General features: G+C 38.9%; 1 protein-coding gene across 1 annotated transcript; it reads left to right on the forward strand.

The window, feature by feature from the left end:
- Positions 1-286: 286 nt before the first annotated feature.
- Positions 287-27,389, forward strand: stim1a (stromal interaction molecule 1a). Its single transcript, XM_031759417.2, has 13 exons — positions 287-473; positions 1,148-1,283; positions 4,209-4,339; positions 7,528-7,642; positions 11,333-11,444; positions 11,779-11,894; positions 14,789-14,966; positions 22,042-22,219; positions 22,848-23,015; positions 23,256-23,356; positions 23,495-23,724; positions 25,175-25,238; positions 26,009-27,389. The coding sequence occupies exons 2-13, from the start codon at positions 1,160-1,162 to the stop codon at positions 26,472-26,474; spliced, it is 1,983 nt and encodes a 660-aa protein (XP_031615277.2). The 5' UTR covers positions 287-473; positions 1,148-1,159; the 3' UTR covers positions 26,475-27,389.
- The last annotated feature ends 529 nt before the right edge of the window (positions 27,390-27,918 follow it).

Consider the following 27,918-nt stretch of genomic DNA (forward strand, 5'->3'; position numbering starts at 1 on the left):
TTTTAAATGTTGTATAATATTCTATTATAGTCCAAAAAATAGGTAATAAAGAGACAAATATTAATTAACCGGTTTTTTCTTGCAAAAATACCGGTTTAAGTACCTAAAATATCGGAGAAACACAGATTTGTTTGACATGTACAGTGTAAAAAAAATCGATGTCTGAATGTCTCTCTTCAGCTTGGACGCTTGGATCAAGTATAGCCTATACTCCAAACGCTAGGGGGCGTCATTAGCCGATGATGACTATACGGAGGAGGAGGGGGGAACTAGTGCCTTTGCTCTGTAGAGGAAGACAGTTTACGTCTGTCCACATTCTGCGGCTTTTTCGGTTCAGTCTCTCGGTCGGTGGAAGAGCGAGACCTCTCACAGGAGGTGGAGTTCGCCGTGCTTAAGCTACGCGGGACCAGTCGTCTCCTGCGATGTTAACAGAGAGCTGAAACGACAGACCTGCGTGCTCCGATACGTGACAGGTAACTTTATTCTGTGTTGTGGTGTCCCTGTAGTAGCATCCAGCGTAGATGAAAACTACAATCCCTCTTCGGTAGCGCTCGCTTTTGTGGTTAGCTAAACGTCAGCAGTCGCTAATGTGCGCCTGTAGAAAATGCAGCAAGTCGACAGTGAAATAAACACCTCCCTCTGAAAACTATAGAAGCGTCTGTATGAGGCGGGTTAGACTGTTATTTTTCCATTGGAGGCTATTACACCCAATTGTCGAGGTAACGGAGATGTCAAGCTAGCTAGCTAGCATGCCAAGCCCTTTTTAGACATCAAACTACGAGACGGACCAGACTTCTGTCACTTTCTCATAATCTTTTTACTTCTCTTCCTGAAGTGATATTTTGGGAATTATAGGAGGAAAAGGTGCCACATACCAACTAAACCAGCATAGTAATGGCTCAAAGGCTGCCTTAGCTACAACCAGGTATTAGTAAGCTAATGACTGTACCATGGCTCGTTCAGGAAGAAGAGTCACACATGAGAAGTGAGCTTTATGTAACAGCATTTCTTGGTGTGCTCTAAGCTGCTTAACGTAGTTCCCTGTCCCTGGGAAAGCGGTCATATGTTGTAATATACCACCACTACACTCCGAATGTGTTATGCAAGAGTTGTCAGAGTGTTTGATGGACTCTTATCTCATTTCCAGCGTACACGAGTCATGGAGCTCCACAGATCCTTGAGCTTGTGGATATTGTGTTTGTGTCTCGTTGGAGAAAGTTGGACTGAAAAGCCAAGTTCACCTACACCGGTGGACAGTCAGCCTGCTGAAAATGGAATGTCAGGTGAGTAATCAATCATGGCAATAATTTGTTATAGTAAACCGTGAAAGTTGTAAATTTTATCCCTCTTGACACACACTATACTGCATGTTTGAGGACTGCAGTCTGTGTCACAACATTGCGATTGTGTGCAGGCACTAAATGTAGCCATGCTGAGAATAGTCTGGCTGGCATTTGCCATTAAGCCCTGTCCTCCTACTTCGATCTAGCCACTGAGTCAAACATTAAGCAGTTCATCAAAAAAAAAATTTAGTGGAAAGAATGACTATTGGGTGAATGTAGGCATTTTATTTCCAGTAAATAATAGATTAGAATAATTATTTTCCAACTACTTGTAACACAAAACACAAAGGCGCATCAGCCAATTATAACTTTGTTATTTAGAAGTCCACTAGTTTAATGATTTTTATTAGATTACAATGGATTTTGATTTTTTTTTTACCTTTAAATTGTTTCTATACTTTTTTGAATAGCAAACCAGTACATCTGAATAAATAATTTCTGCGTTTTTATTATTGAACAGTGCAGTTAAATGAGAAACTGCCCAAATCCTCTACACACATTAGTAGAGATGATGCGCTTCAAATGTATTTTACTCCTAAAAATTTCAGTGTGCCAGATAATTTATTCTTGATGTGACAGTGATTTTTAAAGCTTGACTGGTATTCTAAATTATCATGGGAGACAGTAGATGAAGGATTTATGGGGTGGAAAAGCTATGGGTGTATTCTTCATCTACATGGAAGCTCACAGAATGACGTGAGTAACCTGAGCTCTTTTTAAAAAAAAAAAAAACGCTCACTGGTATGCAAATATCTTATCTTGTGTCTCTGGAGGTTTGCAAGCCAAATGAGAAAGAGAGAGAAGGCCAGGTTTGGCTTCTGAGAGTGTTACAGGTGGTAGACTTTTTACTGGAGTAACTGTCTTTTTTTTTTGTTTAACGCAAAGTGTGTTAACGTTGAAGTGAGTAATCACTTTGTGGTATGTGGCTTTGCAGGTTTGCTAAAAGTTAAAAGCATGCATGCTCACAAATTAACTTATAACTACACGGAAGTTCACCCACACCATCCTTCCTATTTCTAGCTTTAGTGTTGTCATGTATACTATAAGGTACACTTTGCTAGTTAAAAAAAAAGTTTTATAGGCTTACAGACACAAATTCATGGACACAGAAATTCTTTCAGGGACTAATCTGTGACATTTTTACACTCTGTTCTCTGTCCTTAATTGCTAAGCCTGCATGTCAAAACATCCAGTTCTGGGAATTAACAAAACATGGAATGGTATGATGTGTTGATCAGTAGGAGGGGGCATTACACTGTAACCTCCGGCACAATGCAAGCCAAATGCCTGCAGTCTGTTATAGTTGAGAAAAAAAACAAAAAAACAATGGTGGGTGTCATTGATTAATGATGAAGCCGCATGAGCTCATTTATGAAAGGGGAAGTGAGGTTATGTTTGCACACTGCTACACCATATTATGGGAAAGATGGTACAACAAAAAGAAGAATCCTTGTCTGAGAGCCAACACTGCTCAGTTTTCAACCTATAATCGATGTTTTTGTCAGTAATCTGTAGTCTGATTAAAAAGTTCCATAAAAATGTTTCTCCAGGAGTATGTTGTTGCTGTAAAAAATCCAAGTTCAGACCCAGAAAGGAAGTCTTAACCACTATTTCTTGTTGGCATGCAGGCAAGGCGTGCTTCCTTTTTAACTCTTTTCTTCATCGTTTCCTTTTGTGGTTAAAATTTAGTCAATTGTGTAGCAAAGCTTACTGCTTTAATATATGCTTCCTAATCTTACTTATGTTTTCTAAACTTGTCTTTTGTAATAGTAGTCATTTCCTTTGTTGGTTAAAATAGTGTCTGCGATATACCTGAGATCAGAGCTGCATATAGTTCATACAAGATAGATTTAGAAGATAGATTTGAAATCAATAGAATATGAAGTTTTCAGGAGTGTTGTTCTTGTAAGTTTATCTGAACTGTGCTGCATTCAATCAAGGAATGCACACACACTCTTAAAACTGCCATTGCTGCACACATGCAAAAATGTGTTCCTCTTATTGGGAGTGGCGTCATTATCTCATATCTAGCAGAGGATCAGTAATCCCTCAGGAAGCAAAGTGACACAGGAAAACAGTGGGCACGCAGGGACATCATAAGAGATGTACATTTTGATTTCTGTATAATTAAAGTCCTACATATGGATATTTTTATTCAATACTAAAGACTGTAGAATAGCAAACCTGAGTTTCTTGACATTAAACAGAATAGTGACAATGACATCTAAAATTGTTGAAAGCTCATAGTTATTTAAGATGATGAAGTTGATTCAGTTCAGTGAATGGTCTGTTTTTGGTCTACACATAGGTGTAGCACATTCAGTCAAGAGTACCTGGCTTTGTAACAGCCCGCAGTAAGCAAAAGGCCTTATATAAACAAGCCTTCCTATGCAGCCAAGGAATGTTGCAGTTCAGTTATCTTTGCAAAAGAGAGTGCTGTGGGGAAGCCAATTCAGCAGGGGACATTGAGAAGATTTTCTGTCTTTTCTGCAGGAAAGTGCACACAAGATTAAAAGCTAATAGCCTTTATTGCATCACAGCATTCAAGTTTGGTAGTTTGGAGACTCAGGATTACAAAGGAAGTGCTAAGTGCAAAATAGAACATCTTGGACATCAGAGGTTTTTGTACAAATAATAATGTTATATAAATGTTTTTTGTTTATCTGTGCATAGTTACTACACAGTCTACTCTTTATCCAGTTGTGCTTTTTTTGCCTGTTTTTTGTTTTTGTTTGTTTGGTATTTTTGGTAATTGTAAAAAGTAAATTATTAATTGTAGAATACGGAAAAATCTGAATATAAGTCAAAGAATTTGTGGACCTTTGTCACTTAACAACTTGTGGATATGACTTCTTTCTCCACCAGATTTTTGTCGCATCGATGAGCCACTATGCAAGGATGAAAATGCCTTTCTCACCTATGAAGCTATCCGTAATATCCATAAGCAGATGGATGATGATGCAAACGGCAATGTAGACGTCGTAGAGACAGATGGCGTAAGTAACAACCTGAAAAGCCCTCTAACTAAGTTATACAAGACTGAAGTGTTGCTAAACTCTAACAATATCAATTCTGCCCTCTGTATTGGAAAAGTGAAGAAATATTGATACAAAGGGTTATCTTGCGTGTTTTATCTCACTGACACAGTTTCTAACTTGCTCTAAGAATAAGACATCCTTCTTTAGTGGGGTTTTCTTTCTTTCCCTCTTCACAATTCAAAAGAGAGCTCTTTCTCCTGGGGTCTGTGAGTGAGGGGCAGGGATACAACCAGCTGAGATCCTGCTCTTAGTGAGGGAGTGTTTTAAGACTTGGACACACTTCACTAGAGCTGAAGCTGACAGTCCACCCCTTATATACTCATTGTCATGCTCAAAATGCTAGTTTAAGAGGATTTGAGAAATTGCGACTCATCAGAACAGGCATAGTTTTTTTTAATCATCATTTTTCTGTCCAATTTTGGTGAGCCTATGGGACCAGTAGCTCCGCTTCCTGCTCTTATCCTACAGGTGTAGCCCATCTGCCTCAAGGTTTTACACATTTATGCATTCAGAGATGCTCTTCTGTGTACCTTGGTTGTAACCAGTGCTTGTTTGAGTTACTGTTGCCTTGGTATCAGCTTGAAGCAGTCTGGACATTCTCCTCCAACCTCTGCTAACTTCGAGAGATTTTCACCCAGACAACTGATAATCACTGACACAGCCATCTCTAAATGCTCGAGATGGCTGTGTGGTAAAATCCCAGTAAATAAGAAGTTTCTGAAATACTTAGGCCCACTCATCTGCCACCACTTTTTTCCCCCCTCTTTTTTTCTTTTTTTTGCCCATTCTGATGCTCCGTTTAAACTTCAGGAGGTTCTTTGGATCATGTATAAATGCAATGAGGTGGTGCCATGTGGTTTGATGATCATACACTGGTGTTAAGCAGTTGAACAAGTGTACCTAATATAGTGGCTATGCTGTTATTTTAAACCCTCTGTCCTCTAAAATTTTATAGATTTTGCTCCAAAGGTGGCCAGATAATGACTGTCTAACTGGTAGATCCATCCTGTTGCACTCCAGTGCTCTTGCTGATATACCTTTTTTCCTTGTCAAATAATTAACCTGGTGTATTTACTGGCTTAGAAAGCATAGCTGGTATTCTCTCTACCCCTGCCTGTCAGAGTTGACACAAAGGCATTTTTGAGTACTCTGACAGCTTTTATCATTACAGTAGAATCACGACCATGCAAAAGACAGTCCTACAACAACACGTGCAAATGAAGCCCAAGTTTGAAGATGGGTGTGGCGTGGGAGAGTATTTCTTACCACTAAATCCTGTTGTAACTTGCATGTGATTTATAGACAATTATGCTGCAGTTTCTTAAAAAAAACGTACCACAACGGGGATTTGTGAAGCTACAATCTGCTTTGTGCTTACAGTAGAGTAATACTGGACAGTACAGTAGTTCTCTTCAATATCATGAATTATTAACAAAACAGAAAAAAAAATACATATGTATATGTACCGTAGTGTAATGTTGCACTGTAAGCTTTAGTGTAAACTACAAGTTTTGGCCTCGTGAAAGCCGCCTCTGGTGAATTGATTCAGGTCTGGTTCGGGCTCAGTCTGTGTAATGCAGTTGAGGCCAGATAAAAGCAGGTGGCACGATCACTGCTTTTAAGAGAGGCACTTGGCATGCAACCCCCCCAAAGCAAATAATGAAGAGAGGCACAGTGAGCAATCATATGTGTAGTGGCTTTTAGCCAAGAAATGGAAAGCTCAAAATGATAATGAAGAGTACTTCAAGACGACACTCTTTTTCTTGTTAATCATACAGTGATTAAATAAAGTGGGGAGTTGCTTTCTTTATGAGCAAGATGAAAGTGTACATCTGGTCTCTTAACAGTAACCTTGGTGACTCTGTCACATTATACAGGTCCTGCTAATTTTCCATTGAATATGTTCGGGAGTGCAGTATTTCACCTGCGGCAGAGACATCTTGCCGCACTGTAGTGAAATCTTCCCACACAAATCTATCAAGAAAGAAAGGCATCATGACTTATTACTGTCTTTCACCCATGACTCTGCTTTAGTGGGAGTGCTAGATGTTATGTAGGGTTCATTTTTAAAAACCTGGTGAGTGGGTTAGCCTACAATACAGTGGGCAATCGGCAATGTGGTTCCAAAAGCCAGCGAGGGACAATTCAGTGAGGGTGCAAGTGGAATTTACATTACGATCAGTCTTTCGTACAGTTTAGTGAGCATGACATTGTCTTAATCTAAAAGGAATACAAAAAAGAGCAGTTGTTTTAAAAATTTGTTTTTATGATTAAATGTATAGTAATTTTTAACAAAAGTGAGAAGGGCATTCTGTGTTGCACCATTAAATAATGAGGGGAAAATCCCTGGTGAGGTATTTATTATGTTTTATTCCATGTTAGGTGAAGGCAATGGATATATCCCACAAGAGTTGCATTTCATTGCACTAAAATGATGGATTAATAATTACAGCAGTGAAATGGGTCACAGTGCTCACAGTCAATAGAAACCCTAAACACCATTTACAAATGTGGTCTGTCACAAAGCAATGCACCTCTTTGTAGTAATGGTTTCATTAGAAGAGATCATGTTTTGTGGTGTCACAGCTTTGCAACATGAGAAGTTTGCCCTCATGGCGTTCTGTCTGAAAGGCTTTTTTAAAAATATATAGCTAATGTTTTGTACACAACCCATGATATTGTTCTAAACATAGCCAAGTACTTTACTGCCTAAATGTAAACAATCCCTAACTGAGAGCTCACCTTTTCTTCCCCACAGCCTCATCTTCATATGGACTTTGTGACACTCTCGGTGTGAACCATGCATTTGCATGTTTTTTTCCAAGTTGCAAAGCTAGAGTATGATAATATGGTGATGCCTTAGCTGTAGTGATTCCCCTAGAGCAATATTATATTGTAGGAACAACATCAACATGGTAATATAAGGTGCCACTCCCTTTCCTTTCACTCTTGATGATGTGCTTAAAGATGTGCTCAAAGTTTGGTCAGAATACGCTAGCCAAAGTTTTGTATGCACCTTGTCAGTTTCAGTGGCAGAATTGCAGTTTTAAAACAAATGTTTTATCAAGTGTAGCTATTTTGTCATGTAAGTATTGTAAAAGGTTTTTGTTTGTGGCCATTACAAATATGTCTTTGTTATACTGCAGTTCCTGAGAGAAGATCTAAACTACCATGACCCCAAGGCCAAACATAACAGCTTCCATGGGGACGACCAGTTCATCAGTGTGGAGGACTTGTGGAACTCATGGAAGGGCTCCAAAGGTATAATTTTGTTGCAAAAAAGGCCTTTCTTTTCACATCTATTTCTATGTTGTAAACTTTTTTTCTGCACACTTGATACCTCCAACCAGTACTTAATGTTTGATATTGTCCCAGTGATTTTCATTTTTAATGAAGCACTCCTAGTGACTTTGATTACCAGTCAGAGAGAATGGCAGAGCTTTTATATGCCTGTAAATAAATGTTTATGTGCTTCCCTCTGACCGAAAGTGTGTGTTACATCTTATCCATGCTTGACCCTTTCACTCAATTATCAAAGGCACAAAGTAGTTGATAAGATTGCTTGCCAAGCAAAGTGCACTGTTCTGCCAGAGTGGCCCAGAGTTAAGATCGTTGAAGCTGTCAGCACAAAATTCAGTCACACTCTTTCTGACTGTGTCCAGCCATACTAATGTATTCTATTATACTCACTCACAGCACATGAAAGTGCTCTATCTGGCACTCATCTTTCAGCACCCTTTCCTCTGACTGCTTTTACCTCAGTTTTGTTCATAATACTGACTTACTCTGCATTGCAGTTTCTTGACAAAGCTTTAGCGGTTCTGAGCAAGGAAACAGGGTTATTGTACAAGAGAGCAATATATTAACTTAGTCAACTCACAGTTTTGACTCTCTGCAGGTGCTGAGGGTTAAGATTTGCCTTCCCCAATTATTCCTGTCAGCATGTTATGGTGCGGGGATCTCATAGATCATTCAGGATGTGAATGCACACAGTCATACAATGCATCCTGTGTCAACCTGTATTGTGCAGTTACAATAGTGACACATTGTTTTTCTGCTGTAAGTGTTAGATTTCAAATGAATTGATGTTTATGAGGTTACAGCTGTTTCTCAGCTTTAATTTGAAAGTGTTTACAGTGTAGCTAGAAAGGAGAACATTGGTTAAATTACTCCAGCCTTTGCTACAGTAATAGTTGATACTTAGTTTCAGATGTTGTGACTGCCTGAGGTCTATGAATCAGACATCAGGAGACACTTGGTTTCTTCCCTCTTGACTCTCTGCTGCCCTATATTCAAACATGCTTTAATTGTTGCTGGTTTCAGAATTATATATTTTTTTGCCTTCAGTCTGTTTTTAAGCAATTAAAACATTTTCTATCTAGTTGGGGTCATCTAACCAACTGCTGGCATGAAAAAGAAAGTGTAATTCCCTTTCTGGATTGCTGTGATTAACTGTTGTGCTACATGGCTCTTAAATTAGTGGCTGGAAAGCTACAGCTGTCCACATGATTCCTTGAATCTTTAGAAGTTGTTTATCATCTGCATAACAGTGGAAACTAGCACTGTATTTGTGGATGGCCCAATGGAAGGCCTTAGATGAAGAATAAAATAGGACCAAGACTTGAACATTGAGGAACACCACATGAGAAGAGGGCTGAGTATGAGCTGAATCATCCATTTAGGAAATAAAATAATCTAACTGACAAGGAGGATTCCTTGAACATCCTCAAACACAGTGAAAGATTACAGTCAAAGTTTCTCTTTTAAAACAGTTGTGTTAGAAGTAGAGCTGGGCGATAAAACGATAACGATATGTATTGCGAAATAACGTTTTCTCGATAGAAAAATTAAACTATTGCGATAGGCCTCATCTCTCTTGTCCTCAAAAAAAAAAAAAAAAAAAACAGCCAATCCAAATTAAGTAGCGCAGAGCCGAACCAATCACAGCCGCAGAGTCACGTCACGTGACTTGTTACGTACAGCACAAGCGCCAAGGCGCACATGTGTATTTGTTTTTGCAGCCGTGCAGCCCAGGTAATGAAGGAAATGAGTTTGCCAACTAGAGAAAAATCAACCGAGAGCGTGAGCGAAGGTTACCGAAAAAAAAAAAACAGATGATGGTTCCAATGCCGGAGAGCTTGTCGAACGGAAGGGCCACAGAAGTTCCGTAGTGTGAAGGTATTTCGGCTATTTCAAGTCTGACAAAAAACAGAGTAGCGCGCACTGTAAATTGTGCCGAAAGCAAGTCTGAAAATACAATAAAGCGGTGCATGCTCAATCTCTGACTGAAAGCGCTAATTCGTCATTCAGCTTTTGTCAGACTAAAGTAACTGTTAAAACTGTTTGAAAAGCTAAGCTATACAACAAGGAGAGATTGAGAATTTCCTTTTAGTTCTCAGTTTATTTGATATTGACAAAAGTTAGTCAATTTTGTCTGTTCTTCTGTAAAACAACCTAAGATTTATTTTTAGAATTAATATTTTGTTTCTAAGTGGAATTGACAATTTAGTGGTCTGTTTTGTTTGTTCTATTTTGAAACTTAAACGCTTTAGCGGCTGCCTTTTGTGTAGTTTGCAATATTTGCCTTTATTTGTCTGAAACTGAAGTCTCATGTTCCTTAAGTACATCTACCCTGTTGAACTTATTATGGGAAATAAATATTTTAATTAAAACAAGCTGCTAATTATTTCACATTTTACTTGTGAGCAATGGCACATTTAAATCTTACAAATATAGTTATTTGGCTTATATCGTGATATATATCGTTATCGCCTGAAAGAAAAAAAACATATCGTGATAGGAAAAAATCTTATATCGCCCAGCTCTAGTTAGAAGCTAGCAAGACAGTAAAATATACTGCAGCTATTTATTGAGTTCTCTCTATGAAACATGTGAATTAATATAAATTCCACTATTATAAAATAAATAAAAAACAGAAAGAACCCCATCCATGCCACTTTGTCATGGATGAGGCTGGGGGACAAGCTGGCATGTAATTTGGTCTTTATATCTGGAACATTTGTGGTTATAGAAATCCTACATATATATTCATACAGCTAACACTATTGACAAACACTGCTTTAATGGCAGACATGCTTTTATGGGGTATTTTAATTTAGAAGCAGCAAGTTTTAGAAAGGAAATCCTGTTGAGTTACAATTGATTATTATCTGTGAAGACTGATGCAAGGCATTTTGTCTTAAATATCAATCATGATATTTGTTAGCGGAATGTACATCCATCCATTTTCTGTCATGTATCTGGGTCTTAATCCTGGGGCAGCAGTCTGTGCCAAGATGCTCACAGTTTCCTCTCCTCCACCTCTTCCAGAGGGACACCAAGGCATTCCCAAGCCAAACCAGAAATCTAATCTCTCGTGTCCTGGGTCTTCCCCGGGGCCTCCTCCCAGTAGCACATGCATGGAACACCTCACCTAGTAGTTGTCTGGGAAGGCATCCTGGTCAGCTGCCCAAAGATGCCTAACTTACTGTGGGGGAGTAAAGGTTTTACTCCGAGCCCCTCCTGAATGGCCGAGCTCCTCACTTTATCTTTAAGGCTGAGTCCAGCCAATCACTAGTGGAAGCTCATTCCCATCGCAGTTGAACTCTTTTGGTCACTACCCAATACTCATATTCATAGGTGAGGGTGGAAGCAAAGATCAACAGATAAAGCAGCTGCACTCATTACTAATACACTCATCTTACTAGCAGAATGTATTTGTCACATTTTTTTAATTGCTTGTGGGTTGTTATACGAGTTGAAGGAAATACTTTTCATTGTAATTAATTGATCCATTATCTGTAGTTTGATTGGATTTTTTTTTTAATCGTGTTTATATTTTGGACTACAGAAAGAATAATTGTCGCTCTTTGGGAACAACTAATGTGGTGCAAAATAAAGACTGAGAATTGTAATTATAGTGGATGTCTTGTTTATTCTTTTCGCCAACAGTGTATAATTGGACAGTGGACGAGGTGGTGGAATGGCTCATCATCTATGTGGAGCTGCCACAATATGTGGATGCATTTCGCAAGATAAATTTCAATGGAAGTGCCATGCCAAGGTGTGACACCATCATGATTTTATTTTTCTTTCTTTCATTTTTCAAACTGAACTAGATCTATGAACCCTACACATCACTGTATGTGATAACAAACATGTCTTGGTTTACTTATTATTGTGGAGATATTTTTATGTACTTAATACAACTTTTTAAAGTCATTAAATTGGCTGTCCTTGTTGATCTGTTTTATTTTGATATGGGTTACTTTAGTTTACCTCTGATGAATTCAGGACTTGTCAAGCGATCGCATTACAATCTTTGTTATGTGTGTGTGTGTGTCTGTGTGTCCCCTGCTTTCTTCCTGCGAAATGAATGTACGTCTGGTCTCTTTCAGGCTTGCTGTAAAGAACACCACTCTGACACTCTCTATTCTGAAGATTTTGGATCGCAGCCATGTGCAAAAGTTGCAGCTCAAATCTTTGGACACCGTACTCTTTGGAGCACCACTGAGTATGTAACTTTATTTTTTGCAAGTCATATCAGAGTTTAAAAACACGGCTTTCCCAGCAGACAGTCTGCTAAATGAATCTCTTGCGTTCAAATGTTTTACTGTGGAAAACAAGTTTCATTACCAACATGACCAACATCCTGCCCAATTTGGTCTACTGCTCTCATTTTCATCTGCTCTTTGTCCCTGTGAAGTGTTGTGGCCAGAGTCACCAGGTCTATGCAATGCTTGATTTATAGTACTGCACTGAATCTTAACTGTAGTTATGCCATAGCACCTTTCCAGAAATGCTACACATCACAGCAAAGCAGATCTCAATAACTCTTTGGTAATGAAATGTGGCGTATTGATTAGTGGAAGGATTATACCTCTGTGAAACATAATGTAATAGACTGTAATTGTGGCTAGCTTCCTCATTACACTGAAGCAGTAACTCATAATTTGCCAGTTTAGCTTGTGTTTGTTTCTTCTGACAGCTGTAACAATCTGTGTATAGACTCAGTAAGTCCTACAGTCTTCTCCCCATTCTGAATTTCAGTTAAATTAACTATTGTTAAAGATTAATTGGCTTTCACTCATGACTCATGTTAGAGAAATGCAGACACAACAGTGCACGAGTATAAACAACATAACCCACAACTGTGAAAGCTGTATGCTCATTTAACCCAGTGCTATCATTTAAGCTTAGGAAATCCTGTACCACCTGTATCAATTTCAGGGACTGAGGAAGATTTAGACTGTTAGACCACACTACTCTGTATTCCAGACACATCACTCTGCGTACAGAGGCAAATAAACACTCCACTCATCCTCTTCCTCTGCGTCTCCACTATCTCTGCTCCAATTCTGCACTTATAGATTGTAATCCTTTAGGGGTTTCTCAGTTTTTTAGCTCCTTAGGGATTTGTAACATCACAATGGATAGGTTGTCTTAGATGTTATATGTCCTGTCAGCAGTTTAGATGTTTTTTAACAAAATTGTTTTGATACTGGAGAATTATTTCCCAGGAATTTTAAAGTAGAGTGAAGGTGTGTATGTAGAAGAGTGTTTATGAGACGTCAAAAAAAAAAAGAAAATGTAATAAACAGTCAGTGGAACCAGGTATTTGGTTTAAGCACACACATACACACACACACAAACATGACAGGGGAAGAGTGTGTAGTGGTGTGTGTCTGGCATGTGTCATTGTGAATGTGTTTTGTAAGAGTCACCCGCAGGAAGACATTAGCAAGGGCTGTCTGGCTTTGACAAGCTCTCAAAACCAGGGGGTCCCACTAACAGCCAGACTGACCAACTGTGAAGCGTAGCAGCATTTTAAGACACACTGCACAAAAGGTTGCACCTAATCTGGCCGACAGTTGTGTAATAATTAACCCAAGCTCGTTTGGGTCCTGTTATTTCCAGTTCTGTGGCTAATTACCTGTCACTTGATGCTCTCTTGGTGGTATTCCTGAAAGAAATTGAATGTTTTGTTCACTGTATGTAAAAGGAAATTGCCTACAATAAATAGCCCAGCAGAGGAGTGGCATCAGGAAATTGCATTCTCAGAGATAATGCCCTGTTTTTCATTTTGGCATCTGTGCTCAGTGAAGAACTATGATGCACTAGACATGCATTTCAGTAAGCGTGACTCATTTTGGGTTGTTGTGTTCCAGGTAATTTAAGAGGTAAAGATCTGTTACTCAAGGTCACATTATTGGAAGAACGACCACCAAAATAAGGTTGTTCTTCTGTTGCCTGTTAGCTAGACATTACTGACCCATTTTGATCAAAACGAGGGGAAAAAACCTGTGTGCTTTTATTCTTACATCAATGTAAAAGGAGTTATTCTGTACGTTATCTATGTATGGCAGGGACAGGGAGTGATTAAAATTCTGTGGTTACTATGCATGGTTCACAAGTGCCCACAACTTGCTGTTTATTCACCTTATTCTGAGAGGTGGTCTAAATATTTGGCCTGAAACAGGTGAAAAACTTACAGGCTTGTACTTCATTTTTATGGAGTGTCCAGTGTTGGCCTGCATTTTTAAAACAGTGTTTCTGCCCTCCAGGGCTCCATGTGGGTCTGACTAAAAATATGGATGTATTGTATGCAAAGTGCATTCCTGTTATTCTTACTTGTTCAGTGGAACTGATAAGACTTGAGCTGTACAGGTACTTGAGATTTACAGCTTGTGTTGTAGAAGTTCTGTTGTCTTCAGGTGATGGAACAAGCAGAGCTGGCACGATTTCCTGATATATTCATTTTACTTCCCTTTGTCTCACTCCAGGAAGTATACTGTTCTTTCCTGCATACTCCTACGCAGGTTTTGCAAGAAAAACTTGTGTAACTTGCAAACTTTGAGACACTACGTTAGCTGATGCATGCATGTTATTTCTTCGACTCATCAAATGACAAATAACTGTTGTTAGTTCCCAGCCTGGGTTTAACTTTAAATTATTCTGTTAGTGGTTGTAAAGGGATCTGAATATGGGATGTGTTCTTACAAGTAGGATACTTGATTCCAAGTTATTGTGACTCTGAAAATCTATAAAACCCTCATAGTGATAACGTCAATGAATACTTATAGTTGCAGCTAAAGTTTGAGCTTTAGCTTCATAGCTTCCCCAGATTAAAATAGGTCGTGTTAAGCTGTCTTTATCGTGGTCTTTTGCACTGGGTCCCTCTCACCGCAACCTCAAATTGTGCTGGTGAGTCTTCTATTTGTGTCACTCCACAGCAGTTGCAATATGACTATGAGATTCAAGTTTCACACCAATTTCTGTGTTTTTAAACAGCTTTATCCTATAATACATGTTGCTGACCAAAATGCATCTCCTCATCTATAGGCCTGCTTAATGACTTTGTTTCTTGTCTTACTAAAATGTAAACTCATGTCTTTTTATTTCTTTCAGTGAATAGACATAACCACTTGAAGGACTTCATGTTGGTTGTGTCAATAGTCATAGGCATGGGTGGATGCTGGTTTGCCTACATCCAGAACCGCTACTCTAAGGACCATATGAAGAAGATGATGAAGGACCTAGAGGGCTTGCAGAGAGCTGAGCAGAGTCTGCATGACCTGCAAAAGAAGTGAGGGTTTTTCCCAACACCAACACAACAAGCTTTATTGCATTTAATTGTATTTTCTGCACATGGCGTTCACTTTAGATTTAATATGAAACTGTTATTTTTGTCTTTACATGAGAACTTTTGGGCTTAAAATACATTTATACTCATCATCCACTTGTCTGAGGATAACTCTTATACATTAGACTGTGTGCTATATTAATCAGCTCTAAACGGTTATTTCTGACATTAGTAGCTTATTTCCTTATTGAGCTGTTAACCTCCAACATTTACTGATTCCCCAATCACTAAATGGTAGAGGTCACAAGTGAACAGAAGATTTTTATGTCTGTGAAGGTTCTCAGTCATCCAGGTCATCGTAGTCAAAGGAGTTTGCAAAGAAAAGCGTCTGGACTTCTTTAAGTTGCTTCTTTGCAAACTCCTTTGACCACAGAAGATTTTTACTTTCCACTTGAACATTCTGCTGATATCCAACCTTGAATGACAATCAAAGCAACAGCCTGACTCGTTATAGCACGTTTGCTGGGTTACTCCCTTGTTCTTTGCTGTCAACTTTGAATGTTTTTCTGGTTTGATTGTTTGGATTTGTATATAGTTTCCTAGGATTGCACACAATCCTGGGAAAGGTTTGATTAATGGTATTCATTGTTCTCAAATAGGAACTTGTGTTATGTTATAAAAGACTGGCAGACCTGCTCTAGCGCCGGTCATTTATGTGTTTATACTCAGTTATCAGGCTACTATGGACCCATTCCACGGAGCGTTTTTATGTTCAAATATGATTTAAGCTGGTGACTAATTTAGTGAAGCCAAAGTCTTTGGATAAATGCTGGAAGGTTTGCTTCATGCATTCGTGAAGCTGTCTGATCGCATGAATGTTTTTTTTTTTTTTCAGCCTTTTTTCTTTTTTCTTTTTTTTTGGCTTCATGCACTAGCATGTCACCACAAGTCACACATTAACTGGCTGCAAATCCATGTGATCAAGGCATGCTTGCTTCTTTATTCAACAAACTAATACACTGCTTATTACTGCTAGCATTGGCTGCAGTTTTATAGCCTCCATATCTGCGTAGTCATAAAGGTAATTCTTAATTTAGTCTCCAGCCATCACTTCTGACTATACTCTGACAAATTGTTTAAAAGTATACATTGTAAGTAAAATCTTACAATGCATACTTTTAAACAGATGATCAAAAGATGATCAAAATCAAACTTTCCTTTTAGAAGAGAGAAATCTTAGGAATTTGTAAAATAGTGGCCAAACCTCAACATTAAACCTTTTAGAATTTTAGAACTCTTTAAAAAACAACTTTTGAATCACACGTTTTATACTTTGCCCTTGCTTATATCTTATACCACAAAATATTTCATACTCTGAGGAGTTTTTTGGCCATTGGATCATTCCAGCCTGTCTTGTGATTTAAGGTTTGAAATGAGATGAATTTTCAGTGTTTTAAAGTAAAGCTACATGAATTGATGAATGAAAGAAAGGCTAATCTAACTATTTTGGTCCTGCTAATACCTGAAGGAATGCTCAGAATGTGCTTTAAAGTGCATATCCTATTTTGCCTTTCAAGGAGACTTGAACTCAGTTTTGACATCATACATGGACCAAAGATTTTTGAGCTTGAACCGGTGCTAATGAGTCGGATGGGAATGGTCATTTGCATGGACTTAACACAGTTTATCCATGGGGAGAGGTCAGTTGATGTTAAATGTGAAAAATCAAAGGAATAAGTAATTTGCCACTGGAAAGAGCAGTAAATCAGGTAATTTGCAATCAAACTGTTATAACATTCTTGTATTTCTTCTGGGATGTAACTCTGGAGGAGTTGAAATATTTTTCAAAGTTTTAATTTTCTGGAGGCCCGTGAATTACATATAAAACGGGAATGTTTGTATGTTAAATGGGGGACAAATGGGCTGATCAGGAGACAGGTTTTTGAAATATTCATTTTATGCTTTGTCGGTGCTTATTGACTGAACAGAAACTAATGTTTGTGTCTGTAATGGATTCTTGATTTTGTACAGTTGCACCTCTATCTCCTGCATCAGCATATTTTTGTAACAGACATGTTCTTTGTTAGTTCCTTTTCTTTGCAGTACACTAGGGGAGGTGAAAATGTTTTGTGGGAGTTGCCTGATGAATTCCAACAAACAATGCAACTGATGGCTTAAATGGGGACAAATCAGTGAGGTCAAACTCTGTCCTTCTGACGCTGCCAAGTTAATCTTTGTGTTGACTCTGTGGCTTTATACTTTGATCGTCTGTAAAACACCTGCCACTAGCATCTTTGAAGTGGATTTTGACTTATGTGTGAATTTTGTATGTTTAGTGGATTTATATAGTTAATTGAGTGTATATTAGTGAGTCACATTGGTAAAGGTGATAATATAAGTTGGGTTGTTTAATAATTTGAAAGGAATTATGTCATTATTTAGTATCCCATTTGGTTAAACAGTCTGCAATATCATTTGAGTTTAAATAATACTCATTAGTAGTTTGTCTGTCTGCGGATAGTGCTGTAGTGCTTTACAGGAACTGCTCAGATCCCTGAATTATGCTTGTTTGTTCAGCATTGCAGTAAAATTTGCCTGTCGGGTTTTGTACAGTGTTTTGTTCAGTACTGCAGATTAAACTTCAACTCTGATCGGTTTGAGAAGGATTGGTATCCATGCATCCCTACTTTAAAATATCCTATTTAATTCAAGGAGACTTGAAATGCAAGTTGAGAACATGGACCAAAGATTTTGAGCTTGCCTCAGATCGAGTCCCATTTTATGAACTTTGCATCTCTCACAGTTTATCCAGTTGGCTCAGAGGATTGTAGGTTAAATTAAAAAAAGGAAAAGAATGCGGGCCACTGGAAAAAGCAGTGTCAGGTTTGCCACATAACTGCATAACATTCTTGTCTTTTTTTGGAAACAAAGCATGAGGTGAACTTTTCTAGCATAATTTTGCTATGACCGCCCTTAGACCACGGGATCAAATGTTTGTTGTTGGGGACAAATGGGCTGATTCAGGAGACAGTTTTTTGAAAAATCAATTTTATGCTTTGTCGGGTCATGACTGAACAGAAACTGCATTACTGTGTCAAGCATGGATTCTTGATTTTGTACAGTTGGACCTGCAGGTTCTGCATCATAATAGGCTATCAGACATGTTCAGCAGTTCCTTTTTTTTCAGTACATGCTTGTTTCAATAAGAGTTGCCTGATGAATTCCAACAAAAGTGCAACTGCTGAGAAGCTGGGACAAATCAGTGAGGTCAAGCTCATGTCCGGGCAGCTAACCATCTGTCTGGTGTCCGTTCTTTATACTTTGATCGTTTAAAAACAAATGTCTATTATCCTGAGTGGATTTTGAGTACCTTTTTGCTTTTGTATTCATAATTAAATAACAGCATTAGTAAATATTAAAGACCCATGTGTCTACTGTTTAAATCAGATCACTAAACAGTCTCAGACCTCAGATGTTGCATATATTAGTAGTTTGTCTGTCAAGATAGTGCTGCTGAGGAACTGGACCCTGAATTAACTTGTTTGTTAAAATTTGCCTGTTACAAGACAGCAGTTGTTTTTTCATGCATTTTTTTGTTCAACTTTGTTTGTTCTTGCAAAAGTTGAAAAAAGGCCATCCTCTGTCATTTAAATTGTATTTCTTACTGATTCTGAAATGCCAGTTGAGAACTTCAGTACCTTTAAGCAGATCAAATTGGTGTGCTTTGAACTTTGACCCTCTTGCTTTATACGTAGTTGGCTCAGAGGATTGTAGGTTAGAGTGGCAGGAAAAGCATGCGGGCTTGTGCAAAAGTGTGACTGCATGCAAAAAGGGCGTTCTATTTTTGGCAATACTGCATGTGTCTTTTTCTAGCATAATAAATGTTTGACCGAGAAGGCTAGACCACGGGATCAAATACTTTTGTTGAGTCACTGCGTGGATTCAAGTCATTTCAAAAATCAATAGTACGAGGTCATGATGATTATAGGGCTGCATTACTGTGCAAGCATGGGTATCGTGTGCAGGATATGCAGGTTCTGGTATAATAGGCTATCAGACAGGCAGCAGGTTTTTCAGGCATGCTTGTTTATTACAGCGTGCTGCGGGGAAAATCCCTGTTCTGAACGCTTTGAGTCTGAGGTTTATTTTTAGCTAACCATATGTCTGGTGTTTTTGCTGATCATCCGTTAATAAATGCATCTATTATCCTGAGACTTTTTTAGTTTTTGTATTCATCAACAGGATCTTGAGCTTTATTGAGAAAGACCCATGTGTCTAATAAACAAAGCAGATCACTTATAATTCTCAGACCTCAGATGTTGCAATATTGAAAACGCATAAAAACTGAGCGCTTGTCCTTTATAACTTGGTTATATTAAATTTATACCTAGCAAGACAAGAGAGAACTTTATGAAATTTGTTTGTTTGTTTGTTGTTCCATCAAAATGATGGAAAAATATGTCCTCTGTAAACAGTTTGTATTTTACTGACACCACGAAACAAGCGATCTTTCCATACCTTGAAGCAGATGCGATGTTTTCTATCGTGGTCCGATATATCATCGTTGGGAGACGAAGGAGCCCTAGACGAGAGCTGGATTTCCTGGGTGACTTTTACAACACTCTTTGACCTGGCCTCTGCCTCACTGGTGGGCGAGTGTGTTAAGCATGACTGTTAAACATGTCAGCTCTGACGCTAATTCGCCCACATTTGGATTTGGGTGTGGTGTGCAGATGAAAAGCCTGAAAAAGGACTGGCGACAAGGACAGCTTGTATTGCATGTGAAAAGAACTTAAAGGTTGGGCATATAAGGTTACGTATGTCTTATAATATCAGTGTGTATTCAGTAACGTTACCTGCAAAGTCTGCAGAGACATTGTGTCTGCATTCTTTAAACTCTGTAATTCAGGTCATTTCATTCAGGAACAGAATTTGGCATCTACTTTGTGGACACTGTTACTCAGCGAGTGCTTTCAAATCTTAGCTAGAGAATGGCAGAGGTCAGGGTCGAAAGCATTAGCAGGACTGCCCACCAGCAACATTTTCCATAGCTCATGGTCTGGATCAAGTTTCAATTCTCTGCGCTTCTATACTCCTTCTGCTGTTGTGTTCAGCCTCAGTGGGGGAAAGTGCTGCTCCCTGGTGACTGAAATGTGTTAGTACGTTCTGCCCTTGTGCCCCATGTTTAAAAAAACAACAAAACAGAAATTTGAAAACAACAGCAGTTTTTATTTTGTTGTATCACAGTATATGTAGTACTGTAGATCTGGGACTTGTTATCTTCTTCAGGCTATCAAGGCCAGTGACATTTTTCAATTGATAAATATTACAAAGTCCTGCATAAATGTAACCACATCACGGGTTTAGTTGGATCTGAATGGTTACAGATGAGAGTATATCGGAATGGTGTGTGTCTCAATGAAAACAATCGTGTTATTGATGACAAGCCCTCTTTCAAAGGCTTTTTTTTTTTTTTTTAAAGGCTAGTCTAAATATATCCACCACTTGCATGTTCAGAACTCTACAGGAGCACTGGGTGCCACACTGTACTGTTCTAAACTTAAATCCTGACAGCTGTTCTCCTCTTGGCTCTGCTTCCTCTGATGTCAGATTATTGTGAGCTGCCAAGCAGCTGATCACAGTCCTTTGCTCTTCTACATATTAGCTGTTTCTGGTGATGCATGGCTGATGCAATGCCTACGTTTCATATGTAATGTGGCATGCAATCTAGGCACCCCTAGTAAACATTTCTGTTAATTTCAGCACAAGATGAACTTTCTAAATGAAATAATGTCAGAGAGAAAACTATCTCTTTAATGTGTTTTGCAATTGGTTGTTGAGTAAAAAAGAACAAGAAACACAAAAGATTTAAAATTTGATTCCAGGTACCTTTTACCAAAAGTCAAAGCTTTATAAATCCTCTGCCTCTCTAATACTTGTCATAACAACTAGCACTCAAGGGCTTCTTTAAGCCGGTGCAGCACTGAGCACTGCCCAGAAGCCAGGAAAAGCCTTTTTAGAAGCCGCCAAAGCGTTTAACCTAATTAAGAAATGGTATTTAGTAGGAATGGTGGTGGTCAAGTTAAGGTCTGGAAGACTGAAAAAACTGATGCTACTAGGATAGCTAGAAAGGTAAATCAAAATTTCTCTTTGACTAAAAAAATCCTTGGCAGACTGATGGTGCATTTTTTCCACTGTGCAGTCTTCAAAATCCTGCTTACTTAGCACAAAATTCAGCATTAAAGGCATGCATATAAACCTCTAAACAAGCCTGATACAGTCTAGAAATGAATCCTGAGGTTGGAGGATAAAATTAAAATAGAACTTACTTGCTGTGATGAGCAAAGGTATGTTTGGAGATGAAAGGGTGCTACAGTTACACAAAAAGAAGAACTTTCCAACTGTTAGTACAAGGGTTGATTGATCATGCTTTGGACTTGTGCTGCAGCCAGTGGTACATGGAACATTTTCACTGATAGAGGGAGGAATGTACTAAATAGCTGAATAATATAAAGGCAGTTTATTCTGGGAGCAGTCTGTTGCTAAAAGCTGAAGATGACAAGAGTCTGGATTATACAACCGGATAATGATCCTAAATATACCCTAAAAATGCACCATGGACTACCTCAAGAGGATCGACCTGAATGTTTTGCCTTGGCCCTCTCAATCCACTGATTTAAATATAATCCAAAATTTTTGATTAGACCTCAAAAGAGCAGTGACTGCTAGACAGCCAATAAAATCTCTCAAAATTAAAAGTTGTGATACTTTGAATAAAACTTTTTTTTTTTCTGACCACAAATTAAAAGATGGAATGTGGTAATCCTTAATCTTGGGAAAAATTAGAAATGTTATGTTCAAAAAGAATGTTCATTGTTTTGGAAATCAGCTCATGTTTTACTTACAGAAATTTTGTAACAAATTTTGACCTGGGTTGCTCAAACCTAAGCACATCTCCATAGTTCATAGAAAATAACAATAGCTTCAACATGGCGTCATTTGCTTGGGCTTAGTAAGCAGCCACTGACTAAAAATTGAGCTTGACCTTTGGTCCTTTTTTTCCTCATGTTGTCCTTAGGTTGCAGATTGCCCAGGAGGAGCATCGAACAGTTGAAGTAGAGAAGGTAAATCTTGAGCAGAAGCTGAGGGATGAGATAAACGCTGCTAAACAGGAGGCCCAACGATTGAGAGAGCTGCGTGAAGGCACAGAGAATGAGCTGAGTCGCCAAAAGTATGCAGAAGAAGAGCTGGAACAGGTAATGGTTGCAATCTGATCAATTACATTTAAACACAATCTGTAGTCCACAAAGTAGAAGCAGTGAACTTGAGTAAATAGAGAAGAAGACTTCCAAGGTGGCATTGGCACAGTATGTTTAGGTCTTTCAGATTCACACTAGCTATAGTGTAAATACACCCACTCAAATCTTTGTCCTTTGGAATTTGGCAGAAGAAGCACAGTTTAGCCCACGTACGTAAGTAAGTGAAACTGTTTGTGCCTAGAGGATTATCACAGTGCACTAATTCTGATGCTTTTGTCACATTTGACTGTCCTGCTAATCTGGGATTAAGTAGAGCTTCTATGTTCCATATAGGTGCTGTTTTCATTAAATACAAGCCTGAACTTTACTAGATTTGAAACCCCTGCTGCTGCAGTACCAGTTGTACCCATTTAAAGAATATTTAACATAAATTGTCCAAAATTCATGTTTGAAAATGGGGGCCATTTACCTAGACACCTTTATTCAGGTTTGAGGTTACATCTGAGCTTTGTGTGGGATTGGGTTATTTGTGGATATAGAAAAGGCTAAAAATTGTTGGCAGATTGTGGGTGCATTTTTCCTTATGTGCTCATCTAGCATGGCTAATAGTTGAAACTTGTTGCAGGTGCGCATGGCATTGAAGAAAGCAGAGAAGGAGTTGGAGTCACGGAGCAGCTGGTCGCCACCAGAGTCTCTACAGAAATGGCTGCAGCTCACCCATGAGGTGGAAGTGCAGTACTACAACATCAAGAAGCAAAATGCTGAACGGCAACTCCTGGTGGCCAAAGAAGGGGTTAGCATGCAAAATATATATACATTTCCTTGTGTATGTTAAACAAATAGAGTATCATAAAAATAGAGCTTTATGCTAATAATTTAATATCCAAAAATGGTAAACTTCCACAAATTCTGTATTCATTACCCATGAAAGCTTTTCCTGTTCTTAAATATTTGGTCAGTTGTTGTAACCTGGGCACCACTTTCCACTTCTTCCTGCTTACCTTGATAAGTCCTTGGTCACTTACTTTCGCAGGCAGAGAAGATAAAGAAAAAGAGGAACACTCTCTTCGGGACTTTCCATGTGGCTCACAGCTCCTCCCTGGATGATGTGGACCACAAAATATTAGCAGCAAAGTAAGTCAGAGACTCTAATTGTGCATTGATATGTTGTTAAAAAATAAAAGCTGAGGAAAGACGATTTCATACATACATTTCATACATTCTCCTCTTTGCAAAGTTTTCTTTTAAATACTTTCTTCTGATCTTTTGCAGACAAGCCCTTGGTGAGGTGACTGCTGCTCTGCGAGAGAGGCTGCATCGCTGGCAGCAGATAGAGATCCTAACGGGTTTTACCATCGTCAACAATCCAGGCCTCCCATCACTGGCCTCGGCCCTCAACCTCGACCCCACTTTCATGGGCGGCAGAGCTACACCTCAGCACTTCATCATGTCTGACGACATGGACGACATGGACGAGGATATCGTACCCGGAACTCTGCCATGTAAGAGTTCCTCTGAAACACTCGGCCTTTCAGTGGGGATTAGCAAAAAAATCCCTAAACCTTCCTCCAAGGCTCTGCTTGGGAAATCCAAAAATCAGCTCACATGACAATTTGGACCTAATGCTACATTTATTATTGTGGCCCCCATGGTGCTGGCGGTAGTGGGGGTTAGACATGTCGAAAATGAGTATTGAATGTTGTTTAACACTTCACACTATGTAAATTCACATAATTGTCTTGTTGTTTTACACACGGTACCACTTGCCTTTTTGTTAACTGTTATTTTGGATACATTTGTTTATTTCATTCAGTAAATTATTGAAACTGAAGATTGCCATGATTTTCCTCTGGAAATTGAAACCCGAAGAAAAATATACTTCTTAAAGAGAACAATTTTTTGTGTTGACCGATTTGTAGTGCTTGTGTCATGATACGTGTTATAGATATGTTGGATCAGCTTTTTTTTTCAAAGGATGCCGAAAATGGAAACACTTCAGATGTATTCACTGCCAGAATTATATTCCTATATAGGAACAAGATACGAACACCAAAAAACACAACTCAGATTCTTACACACCTTACAGTTCTTGCAGAATTCATACATTTTTATACATATGTCGGTTTCAAACCATATTTGACTTTTATGACAAAACTTTATATGTTAGGCTATGGGTTTAGGTAACTGGAGCTCCAATTTGCTGCACAAGTGAACAAGTGTTTAATCAACATTAATTACACTGCCTGTCTTACTCCCTTCTCTCCCTCCACCACTTCTCTGGCATTTGGCTCCCACTGCTGTCTCATTGGTCCAACTACAGATGGCAGTCGACTGTTGGAACGGCGAGCTAGTGACCTGTGGTCCATTGGTTCAAACTGTCAGCCCGTGTGGAAATATCCTGGTTGGCCATTTATTCATGCCCCACTTCAGTCCTCAGTCTGACCTTCCCATCTCCGCTTTTGCCTAAAAAGAGTTTTCATACATTTTAACTGGCAGTATGCTCCAGATGGACCCAGCTGTAAACAAAAAAAAAAAAAATTTCTCCATGCTGCGTTCATTTAAAAACACGCCTGACCTTGCCTTAGTTGCTTGCTTGGTATTGAAATCCTCCTCCCAAATGTTCCCCCTCCAGAAATACTTCCTTTTTTCTACTCCACTATTGTTTTGTATTTGGTTTTTTTTTAAAGAAACAATTTTTTCCTATTTAAACTTCTTGTATTCTTATCATTTGTCTTTATTAGATGGAAAGATTAAACAAGTGTTGGGATTTTACTGATATGCATCACTATTATAGAGTAAAGAGGCTAAAATTTGTGTATTTTTATACTTAATAATGTGTAACGTTTCCAAAGACTAAAGCATCTTTTCAGTAATTTTCTCATTGTTCTCACTTTTTCCATCAGGCATTTATTTTATGTTAATGTTACTAACGCTGTCATTTTGTGCCAACAGCTCCCAGTATGATGTCTCTGCGCCAACGCCACATTGATCCCCAGCTGGCCCTGGGCTCCCAGAGGTTGGTAGAGAGTTGCCTGTTGGCGGGGCAGCAGGGCGAGGGAACCCCCTATCCTTCGAGGCCTAGGGCTACCTTCAGACATTCACGCAGCCACTCATTTGGGCAGCTCGATTGTCTCCCTCTGCCTCCCCTCTCCTCGGCCGTTTCTCACCCGTCCATAATCTTTACTTCCAGCCAAATTCCTCAGTCGTCATCATCCTTATCCTCATCTTCCTCCTGCTTACCCAGCTCTGTGGGAGGCAGTGCAACCCCTCATTCCCATGCATACCATGCTTCTTTCCAGCCCATGGATCCTATTCCTGATTTGTCATTCTCAGATGTCTCCAAAGTGCACTCCTCGTGCAGCGACAGTTTCGGGTACCCATCTGTCTCCGTTCTCCACACACTTTGCATGTGCGTGGGTGTTTTTACACCACCTGTCATGGTTTTACCTTGATAACACATGTAGAGTAGATACTTCCCTTAGTATATTCATTTTGTTATGTTTCCATTTTATTTTTTTATTTTTTTTATTTTATTAAATTTCACATCCTTAGCTGTTTTTAAGCCATTACAGAAACTTTGCATTTACTCTTTTTCAACCTCTCAGTGTTCCTCCCGTTCTTTGCCTGCGCAACTAACAAGTGTGGAGCCCCACTATCCAGGCTGTCCCCCGCGTGTCCGTGGCTTTCAAGGCATAGTGTAGATAAACTCAAGCATGCAAAGCTGCTTTTAAACATTCCTTGGATCTGATTTTTCCTTCTCTAACCTGTGAATTTTTCTTCCTGCAGGGATCTAAATCGCTCCGACTCAGACTCCTCTTTGTCCCTTTCACAAGTTGGTGATCGGCTGTCTGCCTACAGCTCCAAAGGCCACCTAATCAAGCCCACTTCTCTCATGCACGGCCTGTCCAACCGGCCAGATGACGCCATCTCACTGCATGCTCACACCCCCAATGGAGGGAACCGTGTTCATGAGGGAGCTCCCGACAGCCCCATACTCATGAAGAAGGTGTACAGCCTGGGAGAGATCAACAGTCTGTCCGAGTCATCTCGCTCACTCAGCCCAAACTCCACTGAACCTGACACACCATCACCAACAGGAGTGGTGGGAGTTAAAGCCAACAGCCGCATCCCACAGCTGTCCTCCAAGAAGAGCCCCCTAGAGGAAGACAGTGGTTCAACAGGAGAAGACACAGATTCAGCTGCCAGCCGTAAGAAACATACCTTCAAGATCTTCAAAAAACAGAGGAAATAAAAGCTAAATAAATGAACTATGGGCTACCAAAGCTGTCTGACTGTATTCCTCTGTCTGACCTGTTTTTGTTATGTTTTTTAGTTTCTAGTTTTGGGGGTTCATTAATGGTCACATGATGACAAAATGTTTTGTCATTGAATCTTTTTGTAGGTTACAACACCTACTTTGAGAGACTGTGGACTGTTTTACCCAGCTTTATCTGCTTATACTTGGTCAATGTTGAGTATGTGGGGAATGGGCAGGTTTGTATATTGGAATGTAAAGTATTATTTATTCTGCAGGAACTTGTGCCAGTGTCAAAGGGAAATATGTCTCCCACTTGTTTCCTTTTTTTCCTTCTTGTTCTACAATCTATAACATTTTGCATGTCTTCACTTTTGTTTGACAGATACTCGAATGCTCTTAGTGTTTGCTTGGTTCTTGTTGTTAACCTGCTTAGACAACACTTGTTTCTTTTATTACTATCAAAACACCTACAAGTCCAAAGTGAATGCGCACTCCTGAGTATTTTCCTTTTATTGATGGGTACACTTTGTCTGTTTTCTTTTTGTTGATGTCTTGTTTGCGGAGAAAATGACACATTCAGGGGATCTTCAAATATAAGAGGTGTATTAGAATGCTCCTGTGGCTACCTTTGGCTGTAAAAACAAATGTTGCGTGTTGCTATTTGAACTCAGTATATCACGATGCCTTCTTAGGGCCATTCTAGGTAATAATAACAATAATAATAATAAAAAAATAATAAAAAGGATCAGGGAGGGGGTGATACTCTGAAAAAGAAAAAATCCTAACTTTTATAAGATCTTAGGTGGAAAATTTATTTTAAAAATGAATGCAAAAAACCCCAAAGACTATAGTCTCACATTGAAGTCACAAATATACAAAATAAAAAGGTTCCTTTTTTTTTTTCTTAAAGCAATCTCATCACACTAGATGGTACTTTGCCTCTATTATTCCTAATGACATTATTCAGATGCAGTCAGCAACTATCTGGGAGCCCATAATCATCACATTAAGTATAGCTGTTTATTGGGTTATTCAGAAGAAATATACTGATTTGCATGAGATGCTTTTGTGTAACAGTTATTCTTGCATCACGCCTCAACTTGGCCATTCTCTGTTTAGCAATAGAAACTCAAATTTAAAAAAAAAAGATAATATAAAAGATGATTATTAAGGGTTTTAATTTTTTTCTCAGAATATTAATCAGTTATCTTTTTTCCAGAACAGCCCTAATAAGCTGTCCTAGTAATCAGCATTAACTGCTGGGTCTAAATGTATTTGTATTGCACCCCAGAGGTAAATTCTTGCAAAGTATCTAAAGGACCAGCATCAGAGCTTTTGCCTTGGGGTTTTGAATTTCAGTGCATTTGAAACATGGGAGAGTGAAGAATGTTTCTTCTCTTTGCTGAAATATCCAGCTTATCTTAAGGACTATCACTGA

Source organism: Oreochromis aureus, linkage group 14 (genome assembly GCF_013358895.1).
Source record: "Oreochromis aureus strain Israel breed Guangdong linkage group 14, ZZ_aureus, whole genome shotgun sequence".
NCBI lineage: Eukaryota > Metazoa > Chordata > Actinopteri > Cichliformes > Cichlidae > Oreochromis > Oreochromis aureus.

Excerpts from the sequence above, each read along its gene's own strand:
- stim1a (XM_031759417.2), top strand. The coding sequence starts at position 1,160 with ATGGAGCTCCACAGATCCTTGAGCTTGTGGATATTGTGTTTGTGTCTC. Across the intron at positions 22,220-22,847 it reads CAGAAGAAGAGCTGGAACAG|GTGCGCATGGCATTGAAGAA; the intron begins GTAATGGTTGCA and ends AACTTGTTGCAG. Across the intron at positions 23,725-25,174 it reads CGTACCCGGAACTCTGCCAT|CTCCCAGTATGATGTCTCTG; the intron begins GTAAGAGTTCCT and ends TTGTGCCAACAG.